General features: G+C 46.9%; 1 protein-coding gene across 3 annotated transcripts in view; it reads left to right on the forward strand.

Moving 5' to 3' along the window:
- Nucleotides 1-15,487, forward strand: part of MAML2 (mastermind like transcriptional coactivator 2) — a 726,684-nt gene that overhangs the window by 481,420 nt on the left and 229,777 nt on the right. For all 3 annotated transcript variants that reach the window (XR_011284065.1, XM_069639165.1, XM_069639166.1), the window contains exon 2: nt 5,298-6,713. Coding sequence is in view for 2 of the 3 variants with exons in the window: in XM_069639165.1 (XP_069495266.1) it covers nt 5,298-6,713 (1,416 nt within the window). In the remaining variant the exon portion in view is untranslated. The remainder of the gene's footprint in view (nt 1-5,297; nt 6,714-15,487) is intronic.

Below are 15,487 nucleotides of genomic sequence, written 5' to 3' on the forward strand. Positions count from 1 at the left end.
TACAGTTTCAATAACTCAAAACATTATTTTTAAAGTCGGAATTACTTCAAAAAGAAATTATTTCTTAAGTCTGAGGCCCCCAGCCCCACATGGCATGGACGTCTCTGGCTTCTATGCTCTGCACATGACAGAAATCAGAGCTGGTTCCATGCGTGCGTGGAGCATGACAGCCAGAGAGCCCTGTCTGCAGAGGAGGTCCTTGGAGCAACAACGGATTCGGGAAAAAGTAAGAGAACAGGTTTATTTGTAGATGGGTGTTGATGTGCAAGTGCATGCTAGGGTGTGTGTGTGTTTGTGTGTGGATATGTTTATATGTTTATATGTTGTATAAGGTAGAGTTTGTGAGTGAGTGCATGATGTATGGGTGGCTGGGTGTGCTTGTGTGAGCGAATGGTGAATGGGTGCACATGTAAATGAGCATATGAATGCGTGGGCTTATGTTAAATTCCTGGGTTCTTTACCTGTATTTACTCTTAGTCCTACTCTTCCTCGTCCCAGTACTTGCCTATGATGCACCTTGCCTCATACGTAAATACTGGGAGGAGGAACAGTGATGAAGATGTAATGCTTGGCCAAGGTGCTGATTTTGGGGGTTAGAGGAGAACAGTGGGAGGGAGAGGAGATGTGTGGGGAGTGTGGGGCAGGAGGGGTGGGTGCTAAAATGTTAAGGGCATCCATGATACAGCAGGCATGATATGTGTTATTAGTGGCTAGACTGGCATTTTGGTACAGTCTGTCTAGCCATGACATTTTTACTGCCCAGCTATAATAAAGGAAGCATCATAGGTTTTATTACATGTCTAGACTAGCATTTTGGTGCAGCTAGTCTTGCAATTTCTTACTGTGGCTTGACATTTTGTGCTGGGCACCTCTAATAAAGCAATCATGTTAAGTGAAATTACCTGACTAAACTGGCATTTGGGTGCAGTCCAATCCTTACTGTGGTGTTGTATATTTTTCTGGGCATCTATGATAAAGTAAGCCTTTTAAGCATTATTATGTGGTTAGATTGGCATTTTGGTGCAGCCAGTCTAGGTATGTCTTACTGTGGAATGCTATGTTTTACTGTGCATCATCAAGGTTACAGCAAACATGATGCATGTTATTACGTGTCTGGTCTATATTGTGCAGGCAGCTTTGACATGTATTCTTATGATGGCATTGCATTTTTAATAGCAAAGCAGTAAAATAGCTCAGCGGGTTGAGCGCTCGCTACTGTGATCTGTGTGTGTGAGCTGCAGGTTGCAGGTTTGCATCCTGGTAAGGCCAACTTAGCCTTTTTCATTCTTCAAGGTTGATAAACGAGTACCAACTTCAGTTGGGATGGTAATTGTATGTAAATATGTTCTATGTGCAGCTCTTTGGAGAAAGTGCTGTATAAATGATATGATATGATATGATATGATATGATATGGTATTTGTAACGCGCCTATACACAAGTGTTTCAAGGCGCGACGAGGCAGGGAGGGGGGGAAACAAGGGGAAGACAGACAAACGATCCTACTAGGCCAGGTGTCATTCAGATCGCGCAAGTGCAGAGGTAAGGGGAAAAGGAGAAAGTGCAGGGGGAGGAGGTGGGGGGGAAGTGCAGTACAAGGTAAGTAGCGTAATAAAATAATAAATAATAATAAAAGGGCCAGCTGGTGGCAAGTGCGAGGTAAGTGCAGAGCAAGTGCTGGGAAGGGGGCTGTAGGGATGCAGTGACAGTCCCACAGTGCAGGGGGAGCCAGGGAGGCAGTGCAAGTGGAGAGTGGCTGGGCCCTGGACCGAGGTCACAGAGTGGCCCAGATGCAGGTTTAGTGCAAACTTCAGTGGGGAGTTTAGCAGGTTTAGCAGGGGAGAGGGAGAGAGAAGGCAGAAGCGAAGAGGAAGGTTTTGAGGTGCTTCCGGAACCGGAGATGGTTCTCTTCAAGTTTCAGGGAGGCAGGAAGGCTGTTCCAGAGGGAGGCCCCTGCTGCGGAGAGAGATCTACCCCCAGCTCGTTGCTTCGAGAAGCGGCTGACCATGAGGGAGTTGGAGACGGATGAGCGAAGGGCTCGTGAAGGCAGATATTTAGGAAGAGAGAGTTGAAGGTATTGTGGCCCAAGGCCCCAGAAGGCCTTGTGGACAATGCAGAGGGTTTTGAACTTAATCCTCGCAGCCACTGGGAGCCAGTGAAGAGATTTCAGTCCTGGAGAGATACGGTCCCTGGGCTTGAGGCCAAGGACAAGTCTCGCAGTTCTGTTCTGGATAAGTTGCAGAGGGCGGAGAGTGGAGGCAGGCAGATTAAGATAGAGGCTGTTACAGTAGTCCAGCCTTGAGAGAACCAGGGCTCGGGAGACAGTGAGCTTCTGGGGGAAGGAGAGGAAGGGAAGAATACCTCTGAGGAGGTGCAGCTGGTAGTGTGACTTCTTAGAGACGTCAGAAATATGAGGAGAGAAGGAGAGTGTGGAGTCGAAGATGACCCCGAGGTTTTTAGCTTTGCAGGTAGGGGCAGGAAGAGGGCCAAGGGAGGCCGGCCAGAGAGCTGCAGGAAAGGAGGGAGTGGGTGTGCCGATGAGTAGAATCTCAGTCTTACTGGCGTTAAGGCAGAGGTCATTGGCGGCACACCATTCCTGGATAGCAGACAGACAGTCGGAGATGAGGGAAGGAGAGGAGGAGGCCGAGGTTAGCCTGAAAATGAGCTGGGTATCGTCCGCATAGCACTGAAAGTGGGGGCAGAGAGCGGCGATACGGTGGGCAAGGAGTGCCAGATACTGATTGAAAAGCCAGGGAGAGAGGTTGGATCCCTGGGGGACACCACAGGTGGAGAAAAAGATGTCAGAGAGGAAGGAGCCCATTTGGACCTGGGAGGGTCGACCGGAAAGGAAAGAGGTCAGCCATGCCAGAGCCTGACCAGTGATACCCAGGTTATCACGGAGACGGTTGAGCAGGATGGCATGGTTGACAGTGTCAAAGGCAGAGGAGAGATCGAGCAGAATGAGAACACAGGGAGTGTTGGAATCGAGGTTCAGGAGCAGGTCCTCACGGATGTTCAGGAGAGCAGTTTCCGTGCTTCTGGCCGCTCTGAAGCCGGATTGATGGTCATGAAGATTACCAACATATTCAGCATGGAGGTTAAGCTGGGAGATGGCCAGTTTCTCCAGGAGCTTGCCCAGGAAGGGAGTAATGGAGATTGGGCGATAGTTGGCCGGGCAGGAGGGGTCGGAAGAGGGTTTCTTGAGGAGGGGGTGCACAAGGGAGTGCTTGAGGGGGGATGGGAAGACTCCAGAGGCGAATGAGTGGTTGCAAAAGTCAGCTAGGGCAGGAGCCAGGGAGTCGATGTGGTCCTTGATGGTTTTGGAGGAACAGGGGTGAACCTGTTTAGACGAGGTTTTCATAGATCGGACTTGTCTGGAAACCTCATCAGCAGAAAAAGGTGGAAAAGCAGAGAAGGAGGGCGGAGGGGCGGCTGCAAGAGAGCAAGAGGAAGAGCAGGGAAGAGAGGGAGGGAGGTGAGAGGAGGAGAGCGAGGACAGGGTGTCCTGAGTTTTTGAGATGAAGTGCGAGGCCAGTGCAGTGCAGAGGGCCTGGGAGGGGACAGGAGAGGTAGAGACTGCAGCAGGGTTGGCCAGCTCCTTGCAGATTTTAAAGAGTTCGGCCGAGTTGTTAGATGCCTCAGAGATGCGGGCTTGGATAAGGGCTCTCTTCTTGGTGAGAACGGAGAGCCGGTATTGCCTTTGGAGCAGGCGGCAGGCCAGTTTGTCAGAGGATGAACATGAAGCACGCCATTTCCTCTCTGCCACCCTGCACTTGCGTTTTAGGGTGACGAGATCCGAGTCATACCAGGAGTTACATTTGGCTTTGGGCTTCAGGCGGATTCTCATGACGGGGGCAAGGATATCGAGAGTATCAGATATAGAGGAATAGAGCATGGAGAGTGGTGCGTCAGGGTGGGAGTCAGCCGAGGGGGGAGAAGGGGCTGAGAAGGTAGCAGCGAAAGCCTCAGCTGACACGCGCTTCAAATGATCATCATTAATTAAAGCCCTAATGCTACTGTGCACTGTAGTGACTTGCATCTATTGGATTTTTGGATACTGTATTATCGCACCAACTGGCAATGTTGGGGCTCTACTTTTCATATAATGACAATACCTGACATGAAGCTATAATTGGGATAATATGGAAGTAACTGGCTATACAATGCTTAAGTGACATATGTATAGCAGTGCCTCTGCCTATGCTGTTCTGTTGGGTCTAACCCTGTCATATCATGACCCAATTCAAGGCATGTGAAGGCAAAATCCTTGTTAAAATGTGGTTGGTATCTCAAATATTCTTGTCTGCTTTAGTACTGATTTAGCATTTTAAAATGGTCACGCTTATGTACTTTTCTTACACCCGCAAGCCACTTCCAGTGATGTCACTGCGGTTAAAGAGGAACTGATGCCAAGAGGGTTTAAGGTCAAGTGACATGACTTCCTGTGATGTCTTCAGATCTGTAATGTCCCTTTCGCTACTCCTGACATTTTGGTGAATTGGCGTCCCTGGATTGAGCACGGTGTTACATTACAGTTAAACTGCACAGTCCTTTGACACTAAAGAAATTACACTGGCAAAGCTTCAAAAATTAATTGATTGTGTGAGCTTTAGTGGCATTGCTGTTGTAATAGTCCATGAAAAGAAAAGCAGGGCAGCCGAGATAAGAACCAGAACCTGCTCATGGCAGAACTTTTAAGGTGCTGACATTATTTAATATAATTAAGAGTACTTGTACCGTCTGCATCGTTGGTTAGTCATATGGATTTCTCAAGAATTGGTGTAAAAAATGCACATAAGTTAATGGTATACATAGCGTGATCTGTTTGTTTTTCATTGTTAGTTTATTCGTGTGCACTTTATTCGTGAACCTTTACTCGATATTTTTTTTCACCAAATGTTTTTAAAAATATGTTATGTGTGAGTTGGCACAAGAGGTAGGAGTTTCGGGGGAGGGGGTTTGTCGGATTGGGAGGATAGGGGTGTGGGCTAGAGGGAGTTTGGGGGAACCCCCGATTAAAAAAGAAATCAGTGAAAAACGTATCAAGAAAAAGTGCATGAACGAAGTGCATATGAATACACTAACAAGGACAAAAATAAATGTGGAACCATACCAAGTACATCTACTGCCTTGCAATATGCACTTGGTTATTTAACTTCACCTTTCATATATTTTCATATATATCAGAATGTAATGAATGCAGATTTCACCACAAGCATACCATTATGATGCAGGGAAACGTTAGGGTTGTTTATTGAAATATTCATTCTAAAATAAATCTCTTTATTTGCAATTCCAGCTCCAGGGCTCCTTGAAGAGGAAGCTGGTGGTAAACCCCTCCCAGGGAAACATCAAAAGACAAAATGGCCTTTCTGGGAGCGATTTCCTTGACAGCAAGAGGATGCTGGCCAACGACAAGCTTTCCGTAGGACCAGGTGGAAACCATGTTAACAACGGACAGAGTCAACCTGCATCCGCAATGATGGCCAACGGGCCCGGGCTACATCGAAAGTCGAACAACGTGACGAGCAGCGACATGTTCAACCTCACCCTGAAAGACATCAAGAAGGAACCGGATGACTCAATGTCTTGCGGCAAACACCTAGATTGCCAAATGTCTTCCGAAAACATGTTCACCGGCAGATATGGAGATGACTTTGCTGAGCATTTAATGGATCCAGACCTTCAAGAGTTGTTCAACGAACTGACCGATATGTCGGTGCCGCCAATGAGCGATCTCGAGTTGCAGAACATGATCAATATCACCATCAAGCAAGATGAGCCGTTTAATATTGATCTTGGCCAGCAGAATCAGAGCGGCTCCCCCAAACCGTGCTTACCAATGGAGAAAATAGTGATAAAAACAGAATATTCCCCCAGCCCGATTCAGGTCCCTCTGGGATCTCCGCAAATTAGATCTTCTTCCGAAGGGCCGGCATTTTCAATGTCCAGTGTTGCAATGTCCACCTCCTCACCTGTCACGTCCGTGCCTCTGAGTCAAGCTCAATCGCAGGTCTCGTCCTGTTCAAGCCGAACGCTGCCTACCTGGCAGGAAGTGTCTCATGCACAGCAACTGAAACAAATAGCAGCCAACAGGCAGCAAAATGCCTTGATTCAGCTGCAACAGCAGCACCAGCAGAACCAGTCCTCTAACTGGTCAACGCTGCCACCATCTGGTCCCTCAGGGTCTTTCGGTCAAGAAAAGGTCCCAAGCCCCGCCCTTCGACAGCCGCAGTACAGCCCACACACCTCACAAATGCCCGTAGTGCCTTCAAATGGCAACCAGCCAAAGGGAATGAGCAACTACCTCTATAAATCCAACTCCAGCCCCCAAAATAATCACATGAACATGATCATGCAGCAAAAGAACCAGGATCTGAACCTGAACTTCATAAATAACTCTCACGCTCCAGTAGAGCAGCATCATAATAGCACCAAGGCCTTGTTCCACTTCAGCTCGGAGCAAACAAACCCGCAGATGCCTTCAGTGCTGGGTTCCCAGAACAAGCCTTCCATCGTACACTACACACAGCACCAGCAGCCATCTGCAGCAGCTCAGCAACAGCAGCAGCAGGTGCCCCAAACGCTACAGAACCAGTCACTTTCTCGCTCTCCAAATGTGCCAATGTCATTGCAACAAAAGCTGATGCTTCAGAAAATGCAGCAGAGCCAACAGGTTCCGGGACTGCAGTACTCAGTGTTGCAGCATCGACAGGTAAGCTGTTGGTTGCCTGTAATGAGTATTGTAAAACATTGCTAGGTTTTTATTCAGACAAATGTCATTTTATGATATATCTAGAAGTATGAAGTACATATTTACTGTGCAACATGCAATTATTTTTCAATTTACTGAGAATCTCTACTCATGATCTTTCAAAAGATTCTCCCTAGTTAACTCATGTCCATCAAGTGTGCAAACTAGAGCCCCACCGACATACCCTTTTTGCATAAAATGGTCTTCATTACTTCATTTATACTTTGTTTCAGTGTTAATAGATCTGCATCGCTTAACCAGGGAAGCTCAAAGGTAGCCCAGTGCCTCTATCTGTGGATTAGAAATCCTAAGTATCTCAGTGGGATCATCAGTAGGAGAATTTCGAAACTTACCAGACTGAGGAACCAGACCAACTTGTTCAAGCACATTAGCTAACATAACACTGTTGTTAGATGGTAATTCACTGCCACTGCCCATCACATCTGAATCTGTGAGAGTATAATTGAGCAGTAGATTGGAGTTACAGTGAAGTATCATAATATCACAAACTCTGATCATGTTTGCAGAATTGACAGTATAGTTTTTCGTGTTAGTAACACTTTGATTGCCGGGTTCATCATTAGTAGCATTTGTGGATACAATGTTACATCACTTGACAGACTAATGACTAATGAAGGGGTTCTCGTTAACCTGGCCCAGCTTGGGTGCTAGAAAGTCAACCAGCATCTCCGTCCTCACTGATCCTCAAAAGACCATGTTAGTTATTATCACGGTCTCAATGTGGTTCTCCACAGAGTTGTTTGTAGTTTCACTGACTGGAGGGAAATTGCTGGTCATTTTCCCATTATGCACAGTCAGGCAGGAGCCCACATTCTTGTAAAATGCCTCGGAAACAATTGGTCCCTTGTCACGTTTATTTCTTAAATTCAGTGCCTTAAATGGAAAAAAAAGAAGTGCAGGTACTCACCAAGCAGGACATTCCGCGCAACGCTTTCATTGCAGCCATTGCTGCGCAGCACCTTTGCCACAGGTCCCTTTTAGGCACACCCTGTTGTTTGCAGACAGTGCCCAGTGAGATTAACTGTTGGTGCCTTCCGGTTTTGCTGTCCTTTTTCAATACTTAAGCAGCCCTCCAGCCTCTATTCCTTTGCAGTGGATCTAGGTTAAATGGCCTACTCCCCATCCCATCGTCTTAGCCCTGCCTCTTCCTTTCTGCTCTTAACTCAGAAATTAAGGGCATCCCTCTCCCATGTGTCCGAAGTGAATGGCAGCCGAAGAAAAGGGCAATTTCTGTTTGGACCTGTTCGGACCGGTTGGACCCAGACAATAGGTATGCACGCGGTGACATGTGTTTTCTCCCTGTGTGCCCACAGGCCATCCCCAACATCACTTGACTCGTCTGACCACCTGCCCATGCCCTTCAACAACCTACACACCACCTGAGTCAAGCACTCTTAGCAGAAACCCATCAGACAAACAGGTCCTTTAAGAAGGTTCCGTGGAAGCCCTCACAGTGACCTCCCCAACCACCACCTCACATGGCCCGAACACCCCCAACCGAACTGCGACTCTCTACTGGAAGCACTTAACGCCAACCTCTCAATCTCCATCGACCGACACGTGCCTTTGAAACAACGCACCTGCAAACCGAATCCATAAGCACCATAGTACATGCAAGAACTCAACCTCAGCAAAAGAGTCATCAGGAAACAAGAGAAACCCTGGTTCACCCTTGGACAAACTGGCCTGCCGCCTGCTCCAAAGGCATTACAGACTCTCTATCCATGCAAAAAAGGGCCCACATTCAGGTAGAAATATCTGGTGCATGCATCAACACGGTTGAACTCTTCAAAATAAGCAGGCTACTTGACAAACTGTCCATAGTATCCTCTGCCCCTATTTCTTCCCAGGCCCTTTGCAATTCACTCGCCACTCACTTCACCACCAAAACCCAGACATCCTAAACAGCCTAGTCACACACTCTTCCAACCATCCCTCCCCTTTGCCTCCCATTGCCTCCCCATAACAACTCACCCTCCTCCCTCCTCCTTTTCCTCCTTCGCCTTTGTCTCCACGGAACAAGTCACCAGAGTTGTCCATGCCATGAAGGTTTCTTCCAATCAGGGTGCCCCTTGCTCATCCAGAACCATCAAGGACAACATTTCCTCTCTTGCCTCGCTCTCACTGATCTTTGTAACCACTCCTTTGCTACTGATTCTTTTCCATCCTCCCTCAAGCACTCCCTTGTGTGCCCCCTCGTTAAAAAACATTGTTTCCCTGCCAACTATTGCCCTATCTCCATCACCCCTTTCCTGGGGAAACTGCTTGAGAAACTGGCCCTGCTCCAACTTAACTCCCACACTGAACTTGTTGGCGGTCTCCACAACCATCAATCTGGATTCTGAGCATCCAGAGGCTCGGAAACTGCTCTTCTGAACACCCATGAAGAACTGCTTGCATCACTTGATTCCAGCTCCCCTGCTGTCCTCATCCTCCTTGATTTCTCTTCAGCATTTGACACAGTGAACCACTCCATCCTCATAAAAAGTCTCCATGACACCCTTGGTATCTCGGAGCGGGCATGGGACTGGCTTACCTCCTTCCTAACTGACTGCTCTGCCAAAGTCATACTAGGCACTTCTCCCCCCATACTTTCGTCTCCGCCTATGGTGTCCCCCAGGGCTCCATTCTTTCACCTTGGCTGTTTAACATCTACCTTAATCTGTTGGCACGCCTCATTTCTTCCTTTTCCCCCAACTTCCAGTGCTATTCTGACGACACACAACTCTCTTCAAACTTACTTCAGACACAGGCCTGTTGTACTTCTCATGATCTCTGCCTCAATGCCAGCAAAACAGAGATCCTCCGTATAGGGACCCCAGGACTCAACTTCTTCCCTTCACTCTGGCCTTCTTTCATGGGCTCTCCCCTTGCTACCTCTATGGAAGCCAGAAACCTTGGAGTCATCTTCGACTCCTCTCTCTCCTTCCTCCCTCATACTAAGGACCTTGCCAAGAAGTCCCACTTTCAGGTTTTCCTTCTGAAAGGAATTCTACTTTTCCTCACCTTCCCCCACAGACTCAATGTTACTCGAGCTCGGGTTCTCTCTAGGCTTGACTATTGCAATAGCCTCCCCCTTAATCTACCCTTGTCTACTCTGCGACCCCTCTAGCAAATCCAGAATAGGGCAGCAAGGCTTATCCTTGGCCTCAAGCCCAGGGACCGCATCTCTCCTGCCCTACAAAGTCTTCACTGGCTTCAGATTGCACCACAGATTAAATTCAATTCCTCTGCATCATGCAGAAGGCTGTCTGGAGCTGGGTACCACTCTATCTGCAACTCTTTCTGACTAAATATACCCCCGCTATACACCTACATTCCTCTGGCACCAACTCCTTTTGTGTAAAGTGATTTGCTAAACAGAGAGCAGTTGGTTGATCACTTTTCTCAGCGGGCTCCCTTCTTTGGAACAGCCTCCCCCTCCCTCTTTGTCTTGAGCAGGACCTCCTTAAGTTCCAGAAAAGTTTCAAGACCTTCCTCTTTCCCTCTTCTGTCCCTCCCTCTCTCCCCTGCTAAGTAACAGTAGCTTGATGAGTGTGCAGGGCCCTATGCATCCTCGGGACCCTGACCTCCCACATCTTATCATCCCTGCTGCTGTCTATCCTCTGCAACTTCCTGGGGTCACCCTCCACCACTGGAGGTTGCACTTACCTTTCTTTGTAGCACTTCACCTGCTGCTCTCCATGAGCTCCACAGCACCATTCCCTTACCCCTCTTCCCTCTGCAGCTGCACTTTTTGAACACTCTCAGGCATAGTATTTTTGTCTTCCCCTCCCCTTTGTCTCTCCTTATATTGTTGTATTTAATTTATTTAACATTGTTATAATTTCATTTTATGATATGATAGGTTATTTGTAACGCGCTTAATACTGAGAGGTTTCATCCCCTGTCCACTCCCTGTTGCCCTGTGGGTGCCTTGAAACAGTATTTGCTTCCTGTATAAGCGTCTAACAAGTGAACAATACATAAATAAATAAATACTCTCCTGCCAGGACTTTACACATTTGCAAACTGGTATATTTTTCGCATTTATTCTATAAGTCTTTTTCTAATAATATCAGGTTTCATATTCCTTATCATTTGTTATAGTTTCCTTTAACCTCCTTTGGCAGCGTTGTCGAAGCACCCCAGTGTCCCAGTTCCCCATTGCATGACTCACCGGCTTCTCATGGCGTTCTTTGGTTCCTTTGTAGGAAACGACGTGGTGTCCTGTCTCCATCTCGCAGGCTCGCCAGCTTCGTCTGGTGGCTTCCTCATCCTCTGCAGCACCCGCTTGCCTCTTGAGCCTCTCTCCGTCTTGGGGCAGTGTTTAGTCTGCTCCCAGGTTCCCGTGGCCACGTGGCTGTGTCTTTTCTCCTTCCTCCCGCAGTCTCCACACGGCAAACCCGGCTCTAGATATCCTCCTGTCTTCTCCCTGAGCCTGCCGGCTCCACAGACTTCTTGGCTTGTTGGTCCCTTACTCATTACCGAGAGGGAGAAAGTTCCCCAAGCAGCGTCTCTCTCCTGTCAGCTGGTTAACGTTTTCAAATGTCCCGACACCTATTATACTCTCACAACCACTAGAGTGCTTCTTGTGCTTCTCCCCTTTGCTGATCTTCATTACTCCATTCAGCTTTCTCTCCGCATGACTTTCACATGCATGGAAACGGTAGTCAGTTCTTGGTAACTTATTTATAGGACACAATAAGGTATGTGTTAGACTGGGTAGCCAGTAAAAACCTGCCTCCGAGTTCTCCAACTACTCAACTCTGCATCTGATCTGATCACTTTTTTGTTACCTTTCACTTTGCATTGCCCTCCCTATAGTCCAGAAAAATAATCTCTTCTGTACTGTCTCCAGTAGGAATTTAATAAAGTTCTTCATGGAGATTTAGAATCCTATCTTCTAAGACTTATGACATCCACCTCTGATCATGATCCCCCTGATCACCTGGTTTTGGAATTTGACAGTCTTTACTGAACTGCTAAACCAGATAGCCCTGGTGACCTCGAAGATTGTCAGGGTGATGTCCAATGACTAAAAATGGTATTCTGCAGAATTGTTGGATCAAAAAAAAAGGAAAAAGAGAAGAGCAGAACGAGTCTGCCTGAAGGACCAGTCCTTGGCCAACACGGAAAAATGGAAAAGATTGGAAAAGCTGTATCGAACTGAGATTTTGCTTGCAAAAGAAACATACTTCGATAACCAAATTGCTCATGCCGGAAATTGGCTCCAATAAACATTTTCAGATCCTTCGGGACCTTGAAAAACCTACGGTGATGCTGCATCAGTTCACCCTCTAAACAGCTGTAGCACAGTCTCAAATTACGGACAATCTAAGTAGAGTGGAGCACATGGCCCCTGATCCAATCGATAAGGTGCCGGGTCAACGGGATAAATTAGTCTTTACCTTTAATTGTATCTCAGAAGAAACTTTGGCTAATATCATGAACAAAATGAGACCTGTGTGTGGAAAATTCTCCCTTCTAAAATCATTCTTACCCACAAGGAACTATTCCTCCCCTACCTTGTATGCCTCACCAATGCGACCTTTAGGAAAAGCTGCATCCATGAGGCGTTGAAGAAGGTCTCTGTGACCCCTCTGTTAAATAAAACAGGTTTGGATCAAAAAGTCTACTCCAACTTCAGACTGATCTCCAATGCCCCTTTCCTGCAAACAATTTGGGATAAGGTATCTACGTCCCCATTTCAGGACTATCTAGAATTACCTGCAGCCTTACACCTGAGACAGTCGGGTTACAGAGCCTGCTATGGCATAGAGGTTGCCCTACTGAACATGCAAACTGAAATGCTCCAGATTATGAACAATGCTAATCTGTCAGCAGCCTTTGACCTTGTCCATCATGACAAATTGCTGTGTAGCTTGACAAATGTGGGCAGCTACTCCATTGAGGCCATAGCCTGAATTACATCCTTTTTGACTGGTTGAATGTCTAGGAATGTTTGGGGTAATGCATGCTCGCCTGATGAGCTGCTGAAATCTGGTCTGCCGCAGGGTGCCTGTTTATCCCGCTCTCTCTTCAATGTCTACTGCTGCCCACTCTGTGATCTCTTGAATGAGATAGGTGTGTATTTCACTAATCTAATTATGCTGATGATACTCAGCTTGTCTTTGAATTGGGCGGCAAGTATACAGATGATGTTGAGCGGATTAATAAAGTTTACGCTACAATAATGGGATGTGCCTGAATGCCACTAAGAATGAGTTTATACCGTTTGCCTCATCCCAGGCCAGAGCTAAACCTGACAGTCAGTATGTCCGGTTTACCCTTGAAAAGCACTTGATTAAGGTAGTTTGCAAGGTAAAGACACTGGGTGTTACCTTTGAATTGTCCTTGAGCTCAGATGCTCATATAGAAAATGTTACAAAGCCCAGTACCTTCTTAGGCTTTTTGAGAATAGATAAACCCAATGTCTCGTAAGCTAACTGTGCTACACTTGTCCGGGTATTAATAATGCCAACGATTGACTACTACAATGCCTTGATGACCGGGGTCAGCAAAAACAGTTTAAAGTGCCTGCAGGTACTACAAAACAACGCAGTACCTATTGTCAAAAACAAACCCAGGTACAAACCCATTTCCCCCCATAAAAGGAGCCTGCATTGGCTCCCGTTTTAAGCACCTATCCGCTTCAAGGCTATGACAATAGTCCACAAATGCCTATGATGCCTCCGGTCGGATGGTGCGCGTTACAAATAAAACAAATACAAAATATGGCCAAGACCTGGGTTATCTGAAAGATTGTGTCAACGCTCACCCCTTGTAAGAACTACCAGATCAAGCGATGGTGTCTGCCTATCTGTTCTTAGAAGTAAGCGAGCCAGAAGCATGGGCAGATCCTTTGATGTTCAAGCCACTGTGCTGTGGAATAAACTCCCGAAAGCTCTACGTGCGGAAAAAGATCTGTTGGGATTTAGAAAAGGGTTGAAAACCATCATTTTCGAATAAATATGGCTAGATGTCTGCTGTTTGTTTCTCCATCTCTCTCCTCTCTTCCTTTATCTCTTGCTTTCTTTCTCTGCGTCCTGATGCCTGCGGGTTCCTGTGCATTACAAGTGAACAAATAAAATAAATTATCAGTAGCTTCCATGGGTGGTTGGAGGGAATCATGACAATGTGCCATTAAGACATGAGGGAAGGAAGGGGTATGCCTTAAAGGAAAAGGGGGATACCATGTCTCGTCCGATAATGTGGTATCATTCCCTTAAGAGTTGCTTCCCCCCATGTGGTCCTCCCTCATATAGCTGCCCCCAGGGTCAGGATCAGGTAGAGGCTGCCGTCCCCCGGCCACATGGGGAGAGGGTAACGCTGGGGAAAGAGTGATGACATCATCAGATCCATCACACTTCCCACTTAGCTCTAGAAACCACTCAAAGTAAACATCTTGTTTACTTTGCCGATGTCCAACTGTCTCAAGATTTGCTTCTAGTATGTGGTTGGTGATGTGAGTATATCTACAGAATGTCAACATGTCAGTCAAGTCACCTTCGTTCACATGTTACTATGTTCCTTCAACTCTACATTTAGCCTACATTTTTTACATTTTCGCTATCAGGTGGTGCTGTAAGCACTGCCTACAAGCCAAAACTATTGTCATGGGATTGAAAGGTAGAAGAGAGATTGGATGTGAGTAGGGACACACAGCCTGTGGGTGTTACCTTTTTACACACCCATTGCCTTGCCATGGACATTTTAGACGCTATGACCATTCCTGCCTATTACCTGACCCCCCCTGCTCAGAACTCACACCTCCTAGAGCTATTTCTGCGCTAATAAATGGATGCAATTGCTATTTCTAAGCATTGTTTTGGAAGGGGGCTCCTAATTGCATCAGTAAACCGTCTCCTGGCACACTAAAAATGGCTCTCAGGTATGCCTTCAGCCACATGATTTATAAGCAACGTGTATCCTTGCATATGCCCTGTCATTTCCAAGACACTGCCATAATATGCCTGGTATGCCATATTCCAACTGTTGCCATCTTATGGTCTGGTCCTAGCAACACGGAGGTGCCTGAAAAATCCCATGCTTGCAGAAAAGCGCAGAAGCCAAAACTGTTGGCTTTGCTAATGCGTGTTTCATTATATCAGCAAACCTGGCTACTGCTGCCACTTGCAGCCATTAATAAGCAACTCTCTTCTTGGGCCATTATTTTCCTATGGTGATACTTTGGCTCCAGAGGCTGGGTTTTAGCATCCCCAAACAGTTCCTTGATTTTGTTTTTTGTTGTACAAGTTGCCAATCCTGGTTTGTGGAGAGTGTAGGGAGCCTGCAGTTACGAGTAGGTTCAATGGCCTATGGTTATCATGGGGAACTCTGAGGTACAGTTGTAGAATTTAATGAAAGCCGCTGTTGTGCTCAAGATGGTTCGTTTTTTTCCCAGCTCCAGAGTGGCATCACTGTATATTCTGGTGGTGCAAAAACCAATCCCACCCTCTTCTCGTTGACTACAAGGACTCTCTTCTGCCTCTGACCACAGCTCTCGGCACAGCCAAATGCTCTTACTATCTTTTTTCCTCGCTACGCTCACCCCCTCACAAACTATCCAGGGTTATCATCACTAAAATCACCAGAATATGGGACACCTTGTCCACTCTTCAACCTCTCCACACCCTTTCTCATTCTCTCTGCCTCCCATCTTCCCCACACTCTCCTCTCTAAACTCACTTCTCCCTCGCCTCCCCCACTGAACCTCTACCCTGCTTCACCCC

This window comes from Ambystoma mexicanum, chromosome 7q (genome assembly GCF_040938575.1).
Source record: "Ambystoma mexicanum isolate Mex_15411 chromosome 7q, UKY_AmexF1_1, whole genome shotgun sequence".
NCBI lineage: Eukaryota > Metazoa > Chordata > Amphibia > Caudata > Ambystomatidae > Ambystoma > Ambystoma mexicanum.